The 16,435-nt window shown below is 41.3% G+C and overlaps 1 protein-coding gene across 1 annotated transcript; it reads right to left on the bottom strand.

Annotated features, from left to right (window-relative positions):
• Positions 1–10,666: 10,666 nt before the first annotated feature.
• Positions 10,667–16,079, bottom strand: mrps23 (mitochondrial ribosomal protein S23). Its single transcript, XM_042486839.1, has 5 exons — positions 15,887–16,079; positions 13,749–13,925; positions 12,652–12,729; positions 11,730–11,853; positions 10,667–11,131 (listed from the first exon to the last, which is right to left on the bottom strand). Exons 1-5 carry the CDS (start codon positions 15,928–15,930, stop codon positions 10,997–10,999), a joined length of 558 nt encoding a protein of 185 aa, XP_042342773.1. The 5' UTR covers positions 15,931–16,079; the 3' UTR covers positions 10,667–10,996.
• Between the last annotated feature and the right edge of the window lie 356 nt (positions 16,080–16,435).

Genomic DNA, 16,435 nt, shown 5'->3' with positions numbered 1-16,435 from the left:
GTGTCTGTCGCAAGCAACTGCTATTACATTTGTGGGAAATGTATTATGTTTGTGGGATTATAACATGAAAAGCTGCAGATTTGTATTACAGTCGTGGTTTATTAAGTTTGTGGGTTTTTATTACGTTTGCGGGTGTTACACGTGCTTTACAAGAAAAAAATTAAAATGATTACAACGACTTCACATTAAAAGACATAGAAGACATTAAAGACACAATAAAACCCTCATGTAGATTGTATGAATTAATATATATATTGTTTTGTATGAATTATTGTATTGTAGTTTTTTTTTGTCTTTCCTTTTGTTTTTATTTTCATCTTTATTTCTATTGTCAGATACCTGCCATGGAACTACGGATGTAAATTAGCAGTCCTGCTAACTCCAGCATATTTACATCCCTTTTTGATAAATAAATAAATGAAATAAATAGTTTTCTTGCAAAAAAAAGCGAGTTGGCTTCTCTAAAGCTTTCCAAAGCTTTGGGGCGTAACTGACAAACACTGCATCCCCAGTATTACTTTGGGCTGTTTTTTGAGAACCTCCAATAACAATTCTTTCCTTTTACACGAAGAAGCATAAAATATCCTCCAATAAAGATCTTAAGCTGTCAGAAATCTGTGAAGACAGTCCTGAAATATTTTAATCAGCCCCTTCTCAAGCACCTTGCTGCAGCATCCTCTGTCAGTTGATTGAATGTCTGCAGCAGACCTGTGGGCCTCCACGCTGGAGCCACCACACCCCCACTCTCTCTGCACGGAGGATTTACTGACGAGTATTTAACATTGCCCTATGAGGCATCCCAATCATCTTCTTACACACACACTCCAATCAGCCTCATGTTAAACACCTGACACTACCTGCTATTAACAAAGCACAGTAATTATGGGTCCCAATCAGCCAGCACAGGAGTGAGCTCTCCACAGACGACTGAGGCTAAATTACGAGCGGGTACAAAACGTTGTTGCTCAGAGAGGAGGTTTGGTCTGTGGTGCTCAGTTTTGATTCTTGGGGAAACATTTGACACTCACGCTGGCGATGCACTGTGCTATTTTTAACTGTCCCAGATGAAAGATGACAATCGGTTCAGAAACATAGCGAATCTTTGGTCGTCGTCCTCAGACGGAAAGTGAGACAGATTCAATGATGGTTGTGTGGAGGAAGAAGAAGGTAGACGGTAGATTTATTTGTCCTTGATCCTGCTACATCTTTGGAGTTGAAGGATGAGTTGATTAAAATCAGCTGCTGATGGCTTCATTGAATTCCTGCAGTGCATTTTCTGAATTTGCATCAGAGTCTTGAGTCCTGTCGGCTCTGGAAAAGGTCCACCCATCCAGTGCAACAGCTTGATCTGGGATGTTAGGGGTTAACCATGTGTCTGTAAAGATGTGTGCAGATTAGTCTCTGATTCGTTGCTGAGTGAGCCTCAATCACATCTCGTCCACTTTCTTCTCCTGTGATTGGACATTAGCCAAAAGAAGGCTTGGTAGTGGAACAGCTCTCGATCCAAGTCGGGTCAGCCTCGCCCTGATGCTGGTTCTCCTCCCTCTCTTTGTCTTTTCGTTTTATTTCTCCCCTCTGGTCTGACTGGCCGTTCAGCCAATGCCGTTAGTGGGGATCCTCTCGCAGTCTGCTGCATTCAGTCCAAACCCCACGCAACTTTTCCAGATGTTGATAAGTGATTCTCTGTCATAGAAAAGTCGTGCCTCTGTAGGAGCGGCCATGGAGTCGAAAATAGAAAAAATATAACAAAATAGCAAAAATTTGAGGAGCTGCTGGCTGCTGCATCTACATACATGCACCTTGGAGCAGAGAAACAGAAAATACACATTCACATTGACTGACAACTTTTTTTATAGGAGGTTTGAGAAAAATGAAAGATAATTGAGCAGTAACACGGTGTGCTTTGTTTACAGCTCAATCCACTGTGCTCCTTTAAATATAGAAACAAAAACAAAGTGCGCAAACACTGTGTTCATCTCTGCATTTAGAAGCTTAACGGTTTCTGGGAAGTCATGAGAACTAACCTCAACTCTGAATGTAAAAACAAACATATGCGCGAGCACGATTATGTTCCTCCTTCCTAGTATTTTAGGACATTTCTCATGTTTTCAGGGATTTTATGTTTCTAGGACTTTAGGCAATTTTCTTAGATTTTAGGATGTTATTTGGACTTCAGGACATTTTTAGAATTTTAGGACGTATTTTAGGATTTTCACACATTTCTTAGATTTTAGGACGTTTCTAGGATTTTTTGGACATTAGGGTCTTAGCTAGGACCTGCTAGGCTGTTTACATTTCAACAGTCACGAGCATTGAATAACACTGAAATTTTAATCCAAAAGATCTGACTTAGACAGGCCACAGTAAAACAAGGCATGTCTAAACATCGGACTGTCCATCATCCGTCAGACACATCCACATTTATCTGTCCACCCATGACTCCCTGTCATACAAGACAACTGCCATTGATCATTGTCATGGCAACGGCCTTTGTGGCGAGACAGCCCAGCCATCAGCGGCCTATCAGACCTTCCACTGTTTCCTGGCTTCTTTTGTTCCTCTGCTAAACCAAAGGCTGATAAGATTATCCCCGAGAGCCTGAGGTCAGTCGCCAACCACAGACCAAAGCCACGTGGAGATGGTGACGAAAGAAAGATGTGACGTTAACTATTTGAGGATCTGGATTTTTACTCCAAGTGTGCGTGATTGGCATTTTTTTTCTTATTTGACCATTTGGGAGTTAGGAAAGCCCCGTGACTCAAAGTAGAGCTGCAGACAACAAGAAAACAGAGACAAAAGCTGTGATTTTATCGTTCAATCCATCTCAGGATTTAAAGCTTTGCTGTGATGCTTGAAGGAGCTCAGCGGGTCTGCTCAGAGGAAATTTGTAGAAACTATAAGCTGCAGTGGTCCTGCCAAAGCCATGGTTATCTATAGATCTAAACACTTTATATCACACTGCAACTTATGAGAAGTCGAAGGAGACAAAATTACCCTTAAAAATAGAAAAACTTAATTTCTCCCACCAACCAAGTCTGCCTGGATCATCACAAAATGTCTATTTAACAATAGACCAGCAGTGTAAAAGGGGGCGGCACAGGAAATGAAAGAAAGGACAGCAGCAGAGACGGATAGATCCAGATGAGGTTACATTATTTATTTAAAGCTATAATTAATAACGGCCCCTTTATCACTGTCCCCCTTTCCTCTGATGGCTTCAATATTTAATGTTACTCATGGGACCAAAATGGGAAAATATAATGTATTTCCAGAGTTTATGAAATGAGATCTTCTGAAAACTTTACAGTGGGGACACTGGTGGTTTTAGGGACACCTGTTTTAACTGTAAGGCTGCTTCAACGCGTTCTCATCTCAAGTCGTCACATAGTGCTTTGCAGCGGACTTCTAAATATTATACTCAAAATATCCTGCGTCTGCTGTTGACGTTCCAGGATGCCGCTAACATGATGTCAACACAAGCACGCGGTGGGATTGCGGAGCATGTGGTTATGGTTGGACAACGAAAGCACGTGCTGGGACGGATGGTTAAGTTTAGGAAAAAAGAGGCACATGGTAAGATGTAGAAAAAAACCATCACATTCATACAAGAAGCAAACACCAGACTCCTGCTTAAAAGTCCGGGGTTTTAATGCTCCTTATTTTATGTACAACCGGCAGCATTTCAGCCTGACGCTGTCCAATTATCTGTCTTTTTTTGTGTAATCCTACCCATTGGTGCCAGCATGTGCCTTTGTTGCCTAAAAATAACCACGTGCAGCATTATCTCACCATGTGCTTTTGTTGATGATAGCAGCATCCTGGTACCTAAAGAGCAGATGCAAAAGGATATTTCGACACGCGAGTCCACTGCAAAGGGAGATATTAAAGCTTTAATCTCAAAATCAGAAAACATAAAATAACACACAAACATGAAATTGTTCACTTCTTTCATCCAACTACAATCTGCAGGCCTGCAAGAAGTAATCATATATTTTAAATACAAAAAAAATTACAATACTCTTCAGATTTTGTTAATGGCACCGCTCACTAAAGCCATCAGCTGTACCTGCCGACCTCCTGACTCCTTCAGAGTACCTGCACTCACTGCAGGCCGGAGGCAGCAGGTGCACTCTCACTCGTGCTCGTGGCATCAAAATAAATAAACGATAATTACCTTTGTGACAGTGCGGCAATTGAATTATGGCAAGCAAAACAACATAACAGATTTGTTATGCCCCGGCGAGCAATAACACACCAATCATCATCAGCTGGGAAGGCACACAGAAATCTGCATAGGACACAAATGCAATTCATTCCCCAACTTTCTGTTCACTAACCACATTAAAGTTAGACAACGGCATTAAACAGTGAAACAAGGATGTTGCTTGTGTTAGCTGAAGGAGGATGATTGGTTGCTCGAGACCAAAGCACGAATAGTGGCTGTTTACAGATCGTTTATGCAGTGAATTTATCAAGATTTTTTATCCTTTCTACTGTAAAACCACATCTGAGGAGCCAAACAGAAAAGCTGTCACCTGTTTGGCTTTTAAATGTTCCAACACATTCAGCAATCGTCTGAGCACCCCAATGGAAATCTTTTAAAAGTTTTCCTTTAAAGCGACAAGGTTAATATAAATTAAAGATGCAAGTAATGGATACATTTCATACAAAACAGCCCCACTTAAGCCCATGTTTGGCTGGTTGTTTCAGTTGTTCTCATGAACCACAGAGACACAAATGATGGCTCTGTTAAGCTGCGTTTCCACCAGGCAGGATGGTTGCATTCAGGTCACTTCACTACGAATGTTTTGCTTTCGACTGTGAAAAGTTGTGGATGGTGTAGGAGCCATAAGTTATGTCTTTGTATGTGTCTGTTTATGTTTTCTGTGTAAATACGATTCACCACAGGTTGCATATAAGGGCTCAGCTCGCTCTAACTCTGTCAGTGCGGTCAGCGTACGAGCGTGACATCAAAAGCCACCTTTCACGTCCAACAAGAACACAGCTGGACGGCGTCAAATGAGAAAGCGCCCGGGCAGAACTGTTGGTGTTGATGTCACGTGTGCATGAAACGCTGAAGGACAGCATCAGGTAATAACGCTGCCAGTAAGCACGTAATATGAGGAGCATGATGGGTCCCACAAACGATACGATACAATACGATACACTTTATTGTCTTTGTTATTGTCTTCAGTGCTGTACAGATAATGCCTCCACACTTACAACAAAAACAATAATCACACCATACCATTAAAAACACAACAGCATGAACAAAAACACCAGATATGCAGCTACACAAAGTCCCAGTTACACTGAATACAGATTGTGCACATGACACTTACTGCACTCACCCAGTAATAAAAACTCCATGAGACTATATAACACACAGTGTCTCAGGCAGCATTTTTTAAAAGCAACAAACAGACTTTTGTGCAGGAGTTTGGAGTTTGCTTTCTTGTTTTTACAATTCACCATGTGCCCTCTTAACCTAACCATCGCGACAGTGCTCGCTAAGCATAAGGACCGTGCTGCTTCATCCCACAATGTGTGCATTTGTTGACATCACGGTAACGACATCCTGGAGCGTAAACAGCTGACGCAGGAAACCTAAAACGCCATAAGTAGACGCTGAAGGTCACTGACAAAGCGGCACCATGTGATGCGTTGGGATGGGCACGGATGTTACAGGCGGCATAATCAGGTTTGTAGGTGTTGCTTTTGATTGCAAAGGTATTATACCAAAAGTTTTAATGTAAATGTGGTTTTAGAGTTGAAGCTGAAAAATTCCGACATGGGGTCTAACAGTAAGTTTGGTCTTCCTAAAAGGAAAAAAAGGTCAATAATTCTCTAAAATCAACAGACCTAAATGCGAGTGCAGCAATGTGCCGTCTTCTGTGTTGTTTGAAGACAAAAACGCAGATTTGTACAAAAGAAAAAATAGTAAACTGAAGCGAGAATCATTTTACGTCAGTTGCAGAGTTGAAAGTAAAAATAAGTCTGAATATGAGATCAAATGACGATGTGGAGATGGACGTTTTAATCGATCCAAATAGAAAACACACTTGGATGAGCCTAACAGCTGTCAGGGCATAAAGCTCAGAATTGTCAGACCTCTGACAGCGTCAGCCCTCCTCTCTCTGCGGACTGCTGTGCTGCGACTATAGCATCTGCATAATGCATCCTGTGGTATTTGCCATGACTGGCTGTGGTTGTGGATGAGGGGAGCGGATGCCTGCCAGTCATCCAGTGCACAGCGTGACATTTGTTCCTCTTCAGTTGTCATGGGGACTCACTGATGTATTCAGTCTGCTGTTATCGCGGGCTTGTTTGGAGGGGCGTGACACTGCAAATCCAGCCCTCCAAACCTCTCTCCATGAGTGACCGTTCCACTCCTGTGAATTTACCACTTTCACGCCTCTTATTGTTTCATTTATCCTGCACCTGGGCCAGCGCGAGGACGGAGCTGCTGCACGGAGCATCAGGAGAAGACGCATTTTATCCAGCAACAGCAGAGCACACACTCTCACACACACACACACACACAGACACAGCAGGTCATCGAAGACACAGAAAGCTTTTCTTTTACAGGCCCATGAAAGAGAAAAACACTGTTTGACACTGTTGGATTTAAAAGTCTAACCAGGGAGTGAGGCTGCAAATGAGCTTCATTTTACATTACATCTGTTGCACTGCTGTATCTTGAAGCAGTGTTCATCTGTACGGCATCTGTTACCACCAAAACAACAGAAATAAAGCAGGGAGGTGCTGTGGATCGAGAGGCTGCACAGTTGGATGACTGGGCGCGTCTTAGCCCTCCACTCAGCCCTGCCCATTTTTGAGACTTTTTTTCACATTCCAGGGAGGAAAAGTAGTTTAGGCCTCATTTCCACTGCACAACAAACCCGCTAACATCTGTTTCTTTAATGCAATGAGAATGCGTACGATCGGCAAAAAGACTCTCCAGTGGACACGGGTTTTTATCGTCTACGGCTGAGATTGGCATTGATAGGAAGGCAACACTTGGGTGAACACGAGATGCAATGATGTGCCGTCACTTATTACCATCCCTTCCCTTCTACGCAGCTAAAACACCGATTTAAACACATCTGCACCGAGTTTGAAAGAAAGGCTGAATAAGGAAGAGATATATCAAGAGAAGAAAAGACCTCCAAGACCTCTGTTTCTGCTGCTGTCTGCTGTTAACCTGCTCTCTGCATGTCTGCACGGACACACCTTCAACCCCCCCACCACACACACACACACACACACACACACACACACACACACACACACACACTCTCAACAGCTGACAGAAAGGCAGCCTCTTGCTGTGTTCACTGGCAGTGGGAATGCAGTATTTCGTAGGTTTACCCGTGTTTGAAAAACCCACTTGCACGCTCTAATTTTGATGGGAAAACTGTATCAGTTACAAAGAGGCAACAGAGGTCATGTTTAAAAAAAGTGGGAAAAAAACTGACATTTTTAGTTCATCAGAGACAACCCGCAGCATTTATTCTGAAAATTGTTTCACAAATAAATGCTTAAGTCAGAGTAAAAAAGGTTACTGCACCTACTAAAAAACATGGTTGTGTGAGTGTGGAAGTGTGTGTGTGAGTGTGTGTGTTTGGTGTCCACCCACTGAGTGTCCCTCATCAGCGAGAGCTCAGATCATGGCTCTGCTGCTCCCTTGTGGACCGATCACAGATATCGTCTCTGCCGTAACTCATCACCCTGCAGCTGTCTCACCCCAGCCAATCAATATCTCATCATGTGTCGTCAACACAGGATGACTTTGGGATTTGGGAACAGTGTGTGCGCCTCAAGACACTTGACCACATTTCCTATAAATGTCCCCATTTTTCGGTGGGTGCTGCTGTGCCCTGTTCAAAGACGGACCGACCTACAGGCACTTTTGGAAAGATTGAACCGTAAGTTTCGGGTTGAGTTGCTTGTTCCTTTTATAACATGTAAAAATGGAAATTAGAGTAACAATGCACACTGAGTGTCCAGAGGGAAAATTTGTAATAACAAGAAGGAATACAAACAAGCAGCACCCCCCCGTGACTCCTGACGATATGAGACTGAACTCCACAACTCTATCATTCACCTCACGATAGCTCGAAGTACACAATATCTCTTGTACTATGAAATATTGTGGAGCGTGGGCTGCATGCTGAGAAGAAACAACGCGTTCTCATCCCAAATCATCACATGAACTTCTGCATCTACACATTACACTCTAGAAACCCTTCTGCTGTTGACGTTGCAGGATGGCGTTACTGTGACATTGTGGTAATAATACGCTGCACGTGGTTATGTTTAGGCAGCTCAAGCACATGGCAGCAAACGCCGGGACGCTATCAAATGCACACGTTAAGGTGCAGAAAAACAAAACATGAAATCCAGATCAGAAGCGAACGCTGGACTCCTGCGTGAAAGTCCGGTGTTTGTAGGATCCATCCACCATTCCTGCCGCCACATCCAATAGGGACATTCGTGCTCCTCATATTACGATGTTACTGGTAATCCTCTTTGACTCTTTTCACACAGTACGCGTCAGCAGTGTGTGAGCAGCATGCACTCTCACCTGCAGCACATCTACAGGAACGCTGGCTCGCCGAGTTTTTACGCAGAGCTGCACAACGTCATACATGAGTGGAATTTGTGCTTTTAAAAGTTAAATAAGTAGAAAAAGTAAAATAAAGTTAAATTTGTGCTTTTAAAAGGAAATACAGATCTCATAGCAGCAGGCCGCGATGCTGCAACAACGCCACATTTGTAAACACCACAAGCATGAGACACGCTGCAGGTCGGGGAGGCTGCCGACACACGCTGCTCACGCGTGCTGCTGTGTGAAACGGGCCTTAAAGCTCATGCAAGCCTTCTATTTAATTTTCTTTTCTACCTCACTTTCAACTCAGCTCGTGCGAACCAAAGAAAAAAGGGATGATTTTGAACAAGTTTGTGCAAAATGTGAAGAATGCAGGGAATCGAACCTCTGATAACAGCTGCAAATTAGGTGATATGATACACCGCATATTGGCCTATCAAATGTGAAGAAAAGATGATCTCTCACATTCTGCACTGCCAGCCCCTCCACATAATATCACAGCTGTCCGTCAAAGTGAGTGGCATGCTGGGCCTTATCCTAAGTGATGGGAAAGGGAAAACAATTATTCCGCTTTGAGGCACCGCCGACATGATGATGAGATATCATTGTGACAGCGCTGTCATTGTGCCAGAGGACAAAGACACCGAGGATTTCTTAAGAATCTACTTTTATTTTCATTTTTTGTTTGTTTTCCAAATGCATGACTCTAAATCATTCAACTAAAATTCAAAGATGTCTGAAATTTCCTCCCAGCAAAGGTCCGAACCTCATACCGAAATCAGAATCACGATTAATAGAACATTTTTACCTTGATTACGATTAATGAGTGATTATGTTGCTTTTGCTTTTTTGTGGTTTGTTTTTTGCCCTCATAGTTCATTTGACCATGGTGTGCGCTGTTGGACATGTCCCTCGCTGAGACGGACTTTCGGACATTTCGGCGCTGAAGCGGACAATCAGACTGATTGCGAAATATAACTTTTTCAAAAATCTGAAATACACACTCAAGCGAGCGTGAAAAAGCTTTTTTTTGAAATTGCGAGTTTTCGTCAGATTTATTTTGTATCAGAGTTTAAATTTTGGGGTTAAAGGAAACGTGTCTTCCGGCAGCAGACAGCAGTGAGCAGCTTTCCTCTCATTCCTCTGCTCATCCTTTCTTCCTGCGTGTTCATTAGTTTGGCTTTCGGCTGCAGGATTGCTTCCTCTGTCGCTGTGACACCATCAGTCTTTCCATTAAGCTGACAGTATCATCTCTGCAGGTGCACAATAGAGACGGACACTTTCTTTAGGCGGGATGTCGACGCTTCAGCCATTTCATCAGGAAGCATCAACGCTTACTGGCAACACATCTGTTGTGATTTTATGGTTGTTTTAAACGTGCAGGGAACGTTTCGTAGTGTTTCCAGGTGGATATTTCTTTCCTTTCTCTGTAAGATCTCTTTCCTTTGCCTCGAACTTAATACAATGTATTAAAGAATTTTGATCATATTTTAGCGTCTGTATCCTTTTCACTGTGTATTTTTTTTTTTACTGATTTTTTGGTTTGTTTGTTTATTTTCAATGGTTTTACCACCCTGAGTTTACATCGAAAAAACATCCTTAAATTCTGGAAATGTCCTAAAATTCTAAAATCGGCCTTAAACCCATAAAATGCCTTCAAATCCTAGAGACGTCCAAAAATCTTCGAAACTTTAAAAAACCTGAGAAATGTCCTAAAATCCTGGAAACTTTCTACAATATTAAAAACACCCTTAAGTCCTAAAAATGTCCTTAAATCCTAAAAGTGTCTAAAATTCTAGAACCTTCCTTAAACCTGAGAAATATTCTGAAACTCACAGAAGCAGCCAAAAATCTAAGAAATGTCCTAAAACTCTAGAAATGTCCTTAAATCTCAGAAACATGTTAATTCCTCAAACCGTTCTAAAATCCTTAAAGCATCCTTAAATCTGAGAAATGTCCTAAAATCCTTGAAACAAAAACGCGGCTCCTGTGATTATGCGAAGTGGCCCCTGAGCGATTCAAAGGTTAAAAAACACTTAATGATCCCACGAGATATTAACACGTATTAAGAGTAACTTTAATTTCACATTCATTTCCACACACAGTTACCCAGAATTCACAGCGTGTTTGTGGACTAATGTCCACTGCATGATGTTGACTTTATTTCTCTTTTTGTCCCAGCGTCCTGCTGCGGCTGCAGAGCCACGTTTAGGAAACATGAAGCTGATGTCCGAGCAGCTCCGGATGTTGGGGAGCAGCACTGACGTCATGACTTGGCGGTTAAATTAAGCCGTCTGAACGGGCGAGCGTCACCTCCAGACGAGCAGCAGAAACGACTCAACTTCTCAGAGTCAGACAGAAGATCTGCGGTGGAGAATCGCAGGTCTACGGCGTGTGTGTGGCGTCTGTCATCTCTTTGCCATCTGCGCCGTCTGCACCGTCTGCAGCGGCCGACTGCTGCTCCGCCAGCAGGTCTGTGAGCTTCAGGTCGAGCGCTGCGTCCCTGGGCTCTGCTGACACCTGCAGGACGGAGGCAGGACTGTGAGTGTGTGCTCAGAGCTGCAGGGACAGACACCTGCTGCAACATTATTCAGGGCTGAAGACTTTTTCCAGTTTTAAAGTCATTAATTTTCATCGAGGAAAAGTTAAGTCACGATTGATATCGTTATCGCTTTACCGCCCAGCCCTATCTGAGCGGTGTTTGTAAGTTTACTGTGCAAAAAGCTAAAAAAGGCTTTTCAAAGGAGGCGTATCTCTATTATTGGGGTCAAATTATTACATGATGCAAGTACGAGTTTAAAAATGTGGAATTCACTTCTGGTTTTCAAAAGAACGTTTGTTTGTAAAGCAATTTTTGACAGTTACAAGTGCTGTTGTTTTTTCTTTTATTTTGAAGGGTGGCTGAAGTAAATGGATGTGGGTTTGATATATTTAAGTATTTTGCTTCTGCCTGTTCAGCCACCACGTCACACGCTGTTTGTTTTTGTTTATACTGACTATACCGTTTGTGTTTATTGTATTATGTCTGATGACTGAATAAAATACCACTACTACTGCGTACAGGTATGAAATATTACGTGGCAGCCCGATGTAGTATTCTACTTTGAGCAGGACTTACGGGAGCAGTTCCTCTGCGTCTCAGCACGATGCCCTCGGACAGGAAACTCTTCCAGGTCTCCTCGAACAGCGCAGCCTCATCCAGGTCGCTCCGGCTCTCTAAGTCCATGTACTTCTCCACGAACCTCCAGGAGAAGAAACATTTAGCGACACGGCATGAATATGAGAGGCTGAATACTGTCACATACTGAAGCAGCGCACACTCAGCTTTGATCATTTTAGCTCCGGATGTTTTAAGGAAATTTATCAGGCGCTGATCGCAGAGTCGCAGAGTCGCAGATCTCCTCGGGGCAGTTATACAAGCTTTTTGACTCCCTGACGAAGGCTTCTGTGCCGAAACGCAGTGTTTTTACGGTTATTTATGGCCATTCTGCAGAGATAAAGGCATTTTAACATTTCAACAGAGTCTTGGACTTTTCTTTCTGCTTTCACACCTGAACCAGGTCTCCATCTGCGTCCGCGGCTCATTTCGTTTTGGTAACGTCGGTGTTAGCCTGCTGTGATTTCCTGTCGTTGATACGAAGGTCCGAACCTTTCGAAACAAGGATTTCACACTGGACACGAGCCGAACCGTGGTTCAGTCTGATCCGGACCGAGACCGCCTCCTTTGGTCGGACCATGGTCCAGAGGAGGTTTCACACCTGTCATTTTGGTTCGGATCAAACCGAAAACTAAAACGACATCAGTGTGAAAGCAAATTTAACTTGACTGAATATCGGCGTACGCAGGCCGCTGACTGGATTTAAATGACTCCACTCGAGATGTAACGTTACGTTATTGGACCCATGGCGCTCCACAGCGGTATCCACGAGCTAAAACGTCATTAAATGTTCACGTTTTTTTAAAAAGTGGAAGCGGGTCTCCCCATCCCTCCCTCTGATACAAGTACATTTTCAATCAATAAAGGAGGAGAAAACACGAACCTCTGACACGTAGAGACAAAGTTCGGTTTGGACAGATCCAAGGCCCAGGGACCCGTCCCAAACTGCTCATAGAACTTCCTGTAAGAGACACAGACGCATTTATTTAACAAATTAATGCCTTTTTTTCTTCATTTTTTTGGTCCCTGGCTGCGTCCTTATCTGTGGAGCTCAATTTTCAAAAACAGTCAGACATTTTTAAAATGAAAACTCACCCTGATCTGTTTGTAGCTACTTTCTTTAAATTGGAAGAAGAAAAAAAGACCTGCCATAATGATCCATATAGAGCACATCATTTAATCCTTCAGTAAAAAAATCAGTAAAAGCAATAAAAACACAAAATAACAAAACCAAAACAAATAAATAAGAGGACAACGTCATGTTAAACAAGTCTCTAATGAAAATAATTAAGATATGAAACGGGATACATAAATAAAAATTGAAAATCCTAAATGAGCAAAACATACAAATATAGACAAACAGAGATTTTTTTTTAATTTCTTGGATTTTGTAGATTTTGCTATTTTAAAATAAATACAAAAACTGCAAAAACTGTGAAGCCACAAAATAACATAAATGAAAATAAATTAAATAAGGTAGAAGAAAAGTCTATAAAAATATTTTGAAAATAAATAAGATATTAAAAATATGACCAAATATATTAAAAAATAATTATTTATTATATATTTTCATATATTTTTGCGATTTACTTCAAATTTTGGGAAAAAAAAAAACCTCTCTTCTTACATCCTGATGGCTGTGACATTAATACAAGAGGCATTCAGTAAATTATTTAAAAAACAGATATTTTTGTTTTTTAGATTTTAGAGGGTAAAAAAAATTTAATATCCTTCTTCCCATGTCTTTAGCATTTCTTATTATTTTGAAAGATTTATTTAAATATGACTGAGTTTTAGATGGATTCATTTTTGCTTTTTCAGACGTTTTGAGGATCCGCCTGATCTTTGATCCGAGTCGAGATCTGTCGGAAAAATCCTGAGTCTGAAATCCCTCAACAGACACAATCAAGCACAAAGGACAGCTGTCCTGATCCAAGCGTCGCCTCACAATATTCACAGAAACACGGCCGCCTGACTTACGCTCTGATTTGATCCTCTCGGTAGAAGATTTCGGGCACAGCGTCGTCCGTCTTCGGAAACCTCCTGAGCGGCTTCACGTAGAGCGGCTCCTTCTTGGGTGGGAAGGCCTCGTACACGTCAAACCAGATGGGTTTCTGCGACGGCTTCATGACCCCCGAGCGCATCAGATCTCGAACCCTGCCCATCACGCCAGGACGGTATTGATCATTTAAACGGTATTTCACAGATAAATCAATCGTTTGCAAAGATTTGCACAGAGAGGAATAATAATCACACTGAAGCTGAACGGCCTCAGGTGCTTCAACATATGAAAAATGATCTTTTTCTTGCACTGTGGTTAGTTTTTAGTGAGTTTAGTAACATTTTAAGACCCTTTCTGACAAGTTTTAAACACACAAACCTCAGACAACAACACTGTCTATTTGCCAGCTGATGGTGAACCCCGAAATGTTGAGTTCTCCAAAGTTTTGTCTTAAAAATATTTAGTTTTGGTCCCAACATTACAAAACCACCAGATGCTGACTTACATATGTTGGACAATTTGGATAATTTTCCTGATTTGCAAACATTTAGATAAATACTATGTCAAAAAAATACAATTGTTGCAGTCATTTGTTTAGAAATATTGTACGATTTCTAACTGATGTGAAGTTATTTCAGTTATTTCAGGAGCATAAATCAGAGCGAGTTATCTGTCTAATCCAGTCACATCAGCGTCCTCAGAAACATCTAGACTGAATAAAAATGAGTTTAAAATCAGCCAAACTGCAGTTAAAACATGCAGACTTTTGGTTTAAAAATCTCAATTTGTCAAAAAACACCCAGAAATATCCCCAGATAAAATCCAAACTGGCCAAGCAGTTGCCCGAGTACTGTCGATACACGCCATCACGCAAATCTGGAAAATTATTCAGTTACTTTTCATACAATTAAGATGTTTTCGAGGACGCTGATGTGACTGGATTAGACAGATGACTCACTCTGATTTATGCTTCTGAAATAACTGAAATAACTTCACATATTCAGAAACTGTACAATATTCATAAACACATGCATAGAAAAATTGTGTTTTTAGGACTTTTACTGTGTAACTGTCAAAAGTACTTGTGTAAATGTATGCAAATTATGCAAAATGCCAAATATATGCAAGTTATGACTGAAGGTACAAAACAGAGTTATGACAGAAAGCTGCAAACTGTTTCTGAGCGTCGCATCCTGCTGATTTTCAGTGAACTCTCGTTACATATATATATATATATATATATGTGTGTGTGTGTGTGTGTGTGTGTATAGATATATATATAGATAGATATATACACACACACTTGTTGCTTTTTTACAATAAAGACAAATACAAAGGCAAAAACAGTAAAAGCAGTGTAACCACAAAATAATAATAATTATTATAATTATTAATAATAATAATTATAATAAATCATATGATGACGTCACATAAAGGCAATATAATAAATAAAAATTATTATTTATTAGATTATTTTTTATGTATTTTTACGACATAGTTCAAATGTTGGAAAAAAAAAAAAAATAAAATAATTTGAAAAAAATCTCACATCCTGATCTGCATAAAGCTTATATATATATATATATATAATATATATATATATATAATATATATATATATAATATATAATAATGTATTTGTATTTATTTATATGTGTATATTTTTATATTTATATATAAGAAATAATTGTTTTGGAGTCCCAAAATCAAAACATGACTTCAGTCTTGGTCGCATTGCTATGATGTCATCACACGGTGTCCTTCAACACCCATGTCCCCCTGATGTCCCCCATGTCCCCCTGATGTCCCCTCTGTCAGGTCCACGCGTGTCTCGTCTGTCTTTTTTTTGTCCCCAGACACCGGCGTCTGATGGACACTGTGACGTCACTGTCACGGCTTTTCAGCTCGTGGCAGCTGCTGACGTCAGTGTCGCCGCCGCTGCCGCACGAGCCCCGGTCTGACCCGGTTAACGGCTTGTTGTTTACTCCGCGAGACAGCGAAAACTAAACAAATAAACAACACGTCATCTCCGCGGAGCGGCAGCTTTTATCGGTGTTTTCACCGGACGGAGCGCGCGGCTAACTGTTAGCCGCTAACACCGTAAACTCGGTTCTTACCGGGTATAAACGCTCCCGAACTTCTCCAGCCTGCTGCCGGCCATCGCAGCGTGTCCTCCCGCCGCCGCAGCACCGGAAAAAGACACCGCGTCCAACAGCGACTGATCAATACACCGGAGTCCACAGCGTCTCTGATGTCTCCTGTTAGCACACGCAGGACATCCGGTCCCACTGCTGCTTCTTCTTCGGTGGTTGAAATGGCGGTTGGCATCCAACAGCGCAATATTGCCACCTACTGTATACATATATATGTGTATGTGTGTATATATATATATATATGTATAGTGTGTGTGTGTGTGTGTGTGTGTGTGTGTGTATATATATATACATATATATACACACACACATATATATATACATACATACAAGTACATTAACATATACAAGAAATGTGACTTGGTGTTTTATAATATGTAGAATAAAGTGTGAATTTAATAGAATAAGATAAAACCAATATAGAAGCAATTTAATTATATAGAATACAAAGGACACAAAAAAGTAATACAAAAGTGCAATGGACATTAACAATTTTTCAGAAGTATAGTTACA

This window comes from Plectropomus leopardus, chromosome 5 (assembly GCF_008729295.1).
Source record: "Plectropomus leopardus isolate mb chromosome 5, YSFRI_Pleo_2.0, whole genome shotgun sequence".
Lineage (NCBI taxonomy): Eukaryota > Metazoa > Chordata > Actinopteri > Perciformes > Serranidae > Plectropomus > Plectropomus leopardus.
This window is presented reverse-complemented; position numbering and strand designations above follow the sequence as displayed.

What these genes read in the sequence shown, in the direction of transcription:
- mrps23 (XM_042486839.1), bottom strand. Translation starts at nt 15,930, where the DNA reads ATGGCCGGCAGCAGGCTGGAGAAGTTCGGGAGCGTTTATACCCG. An exon ending in CGAGAGGATCAAATCAGAGC is followed by an intron (nt 12,730 to 13,748) that starts GTAAGTCAGGCG and finishes TGTCTCTTACAG; the next exon opens with GAAGTTCTATGAGCAGTTTG. An exon ending in GACGCAGAGGAACTGCTCCC is followed by an intron (nt 11,132 to 11,729) that starts GTAAGTCCTGCT and finishes TCCGTCCTGCAG; the next exon opens with GTGTCAGCAGAGCCCAGGGA.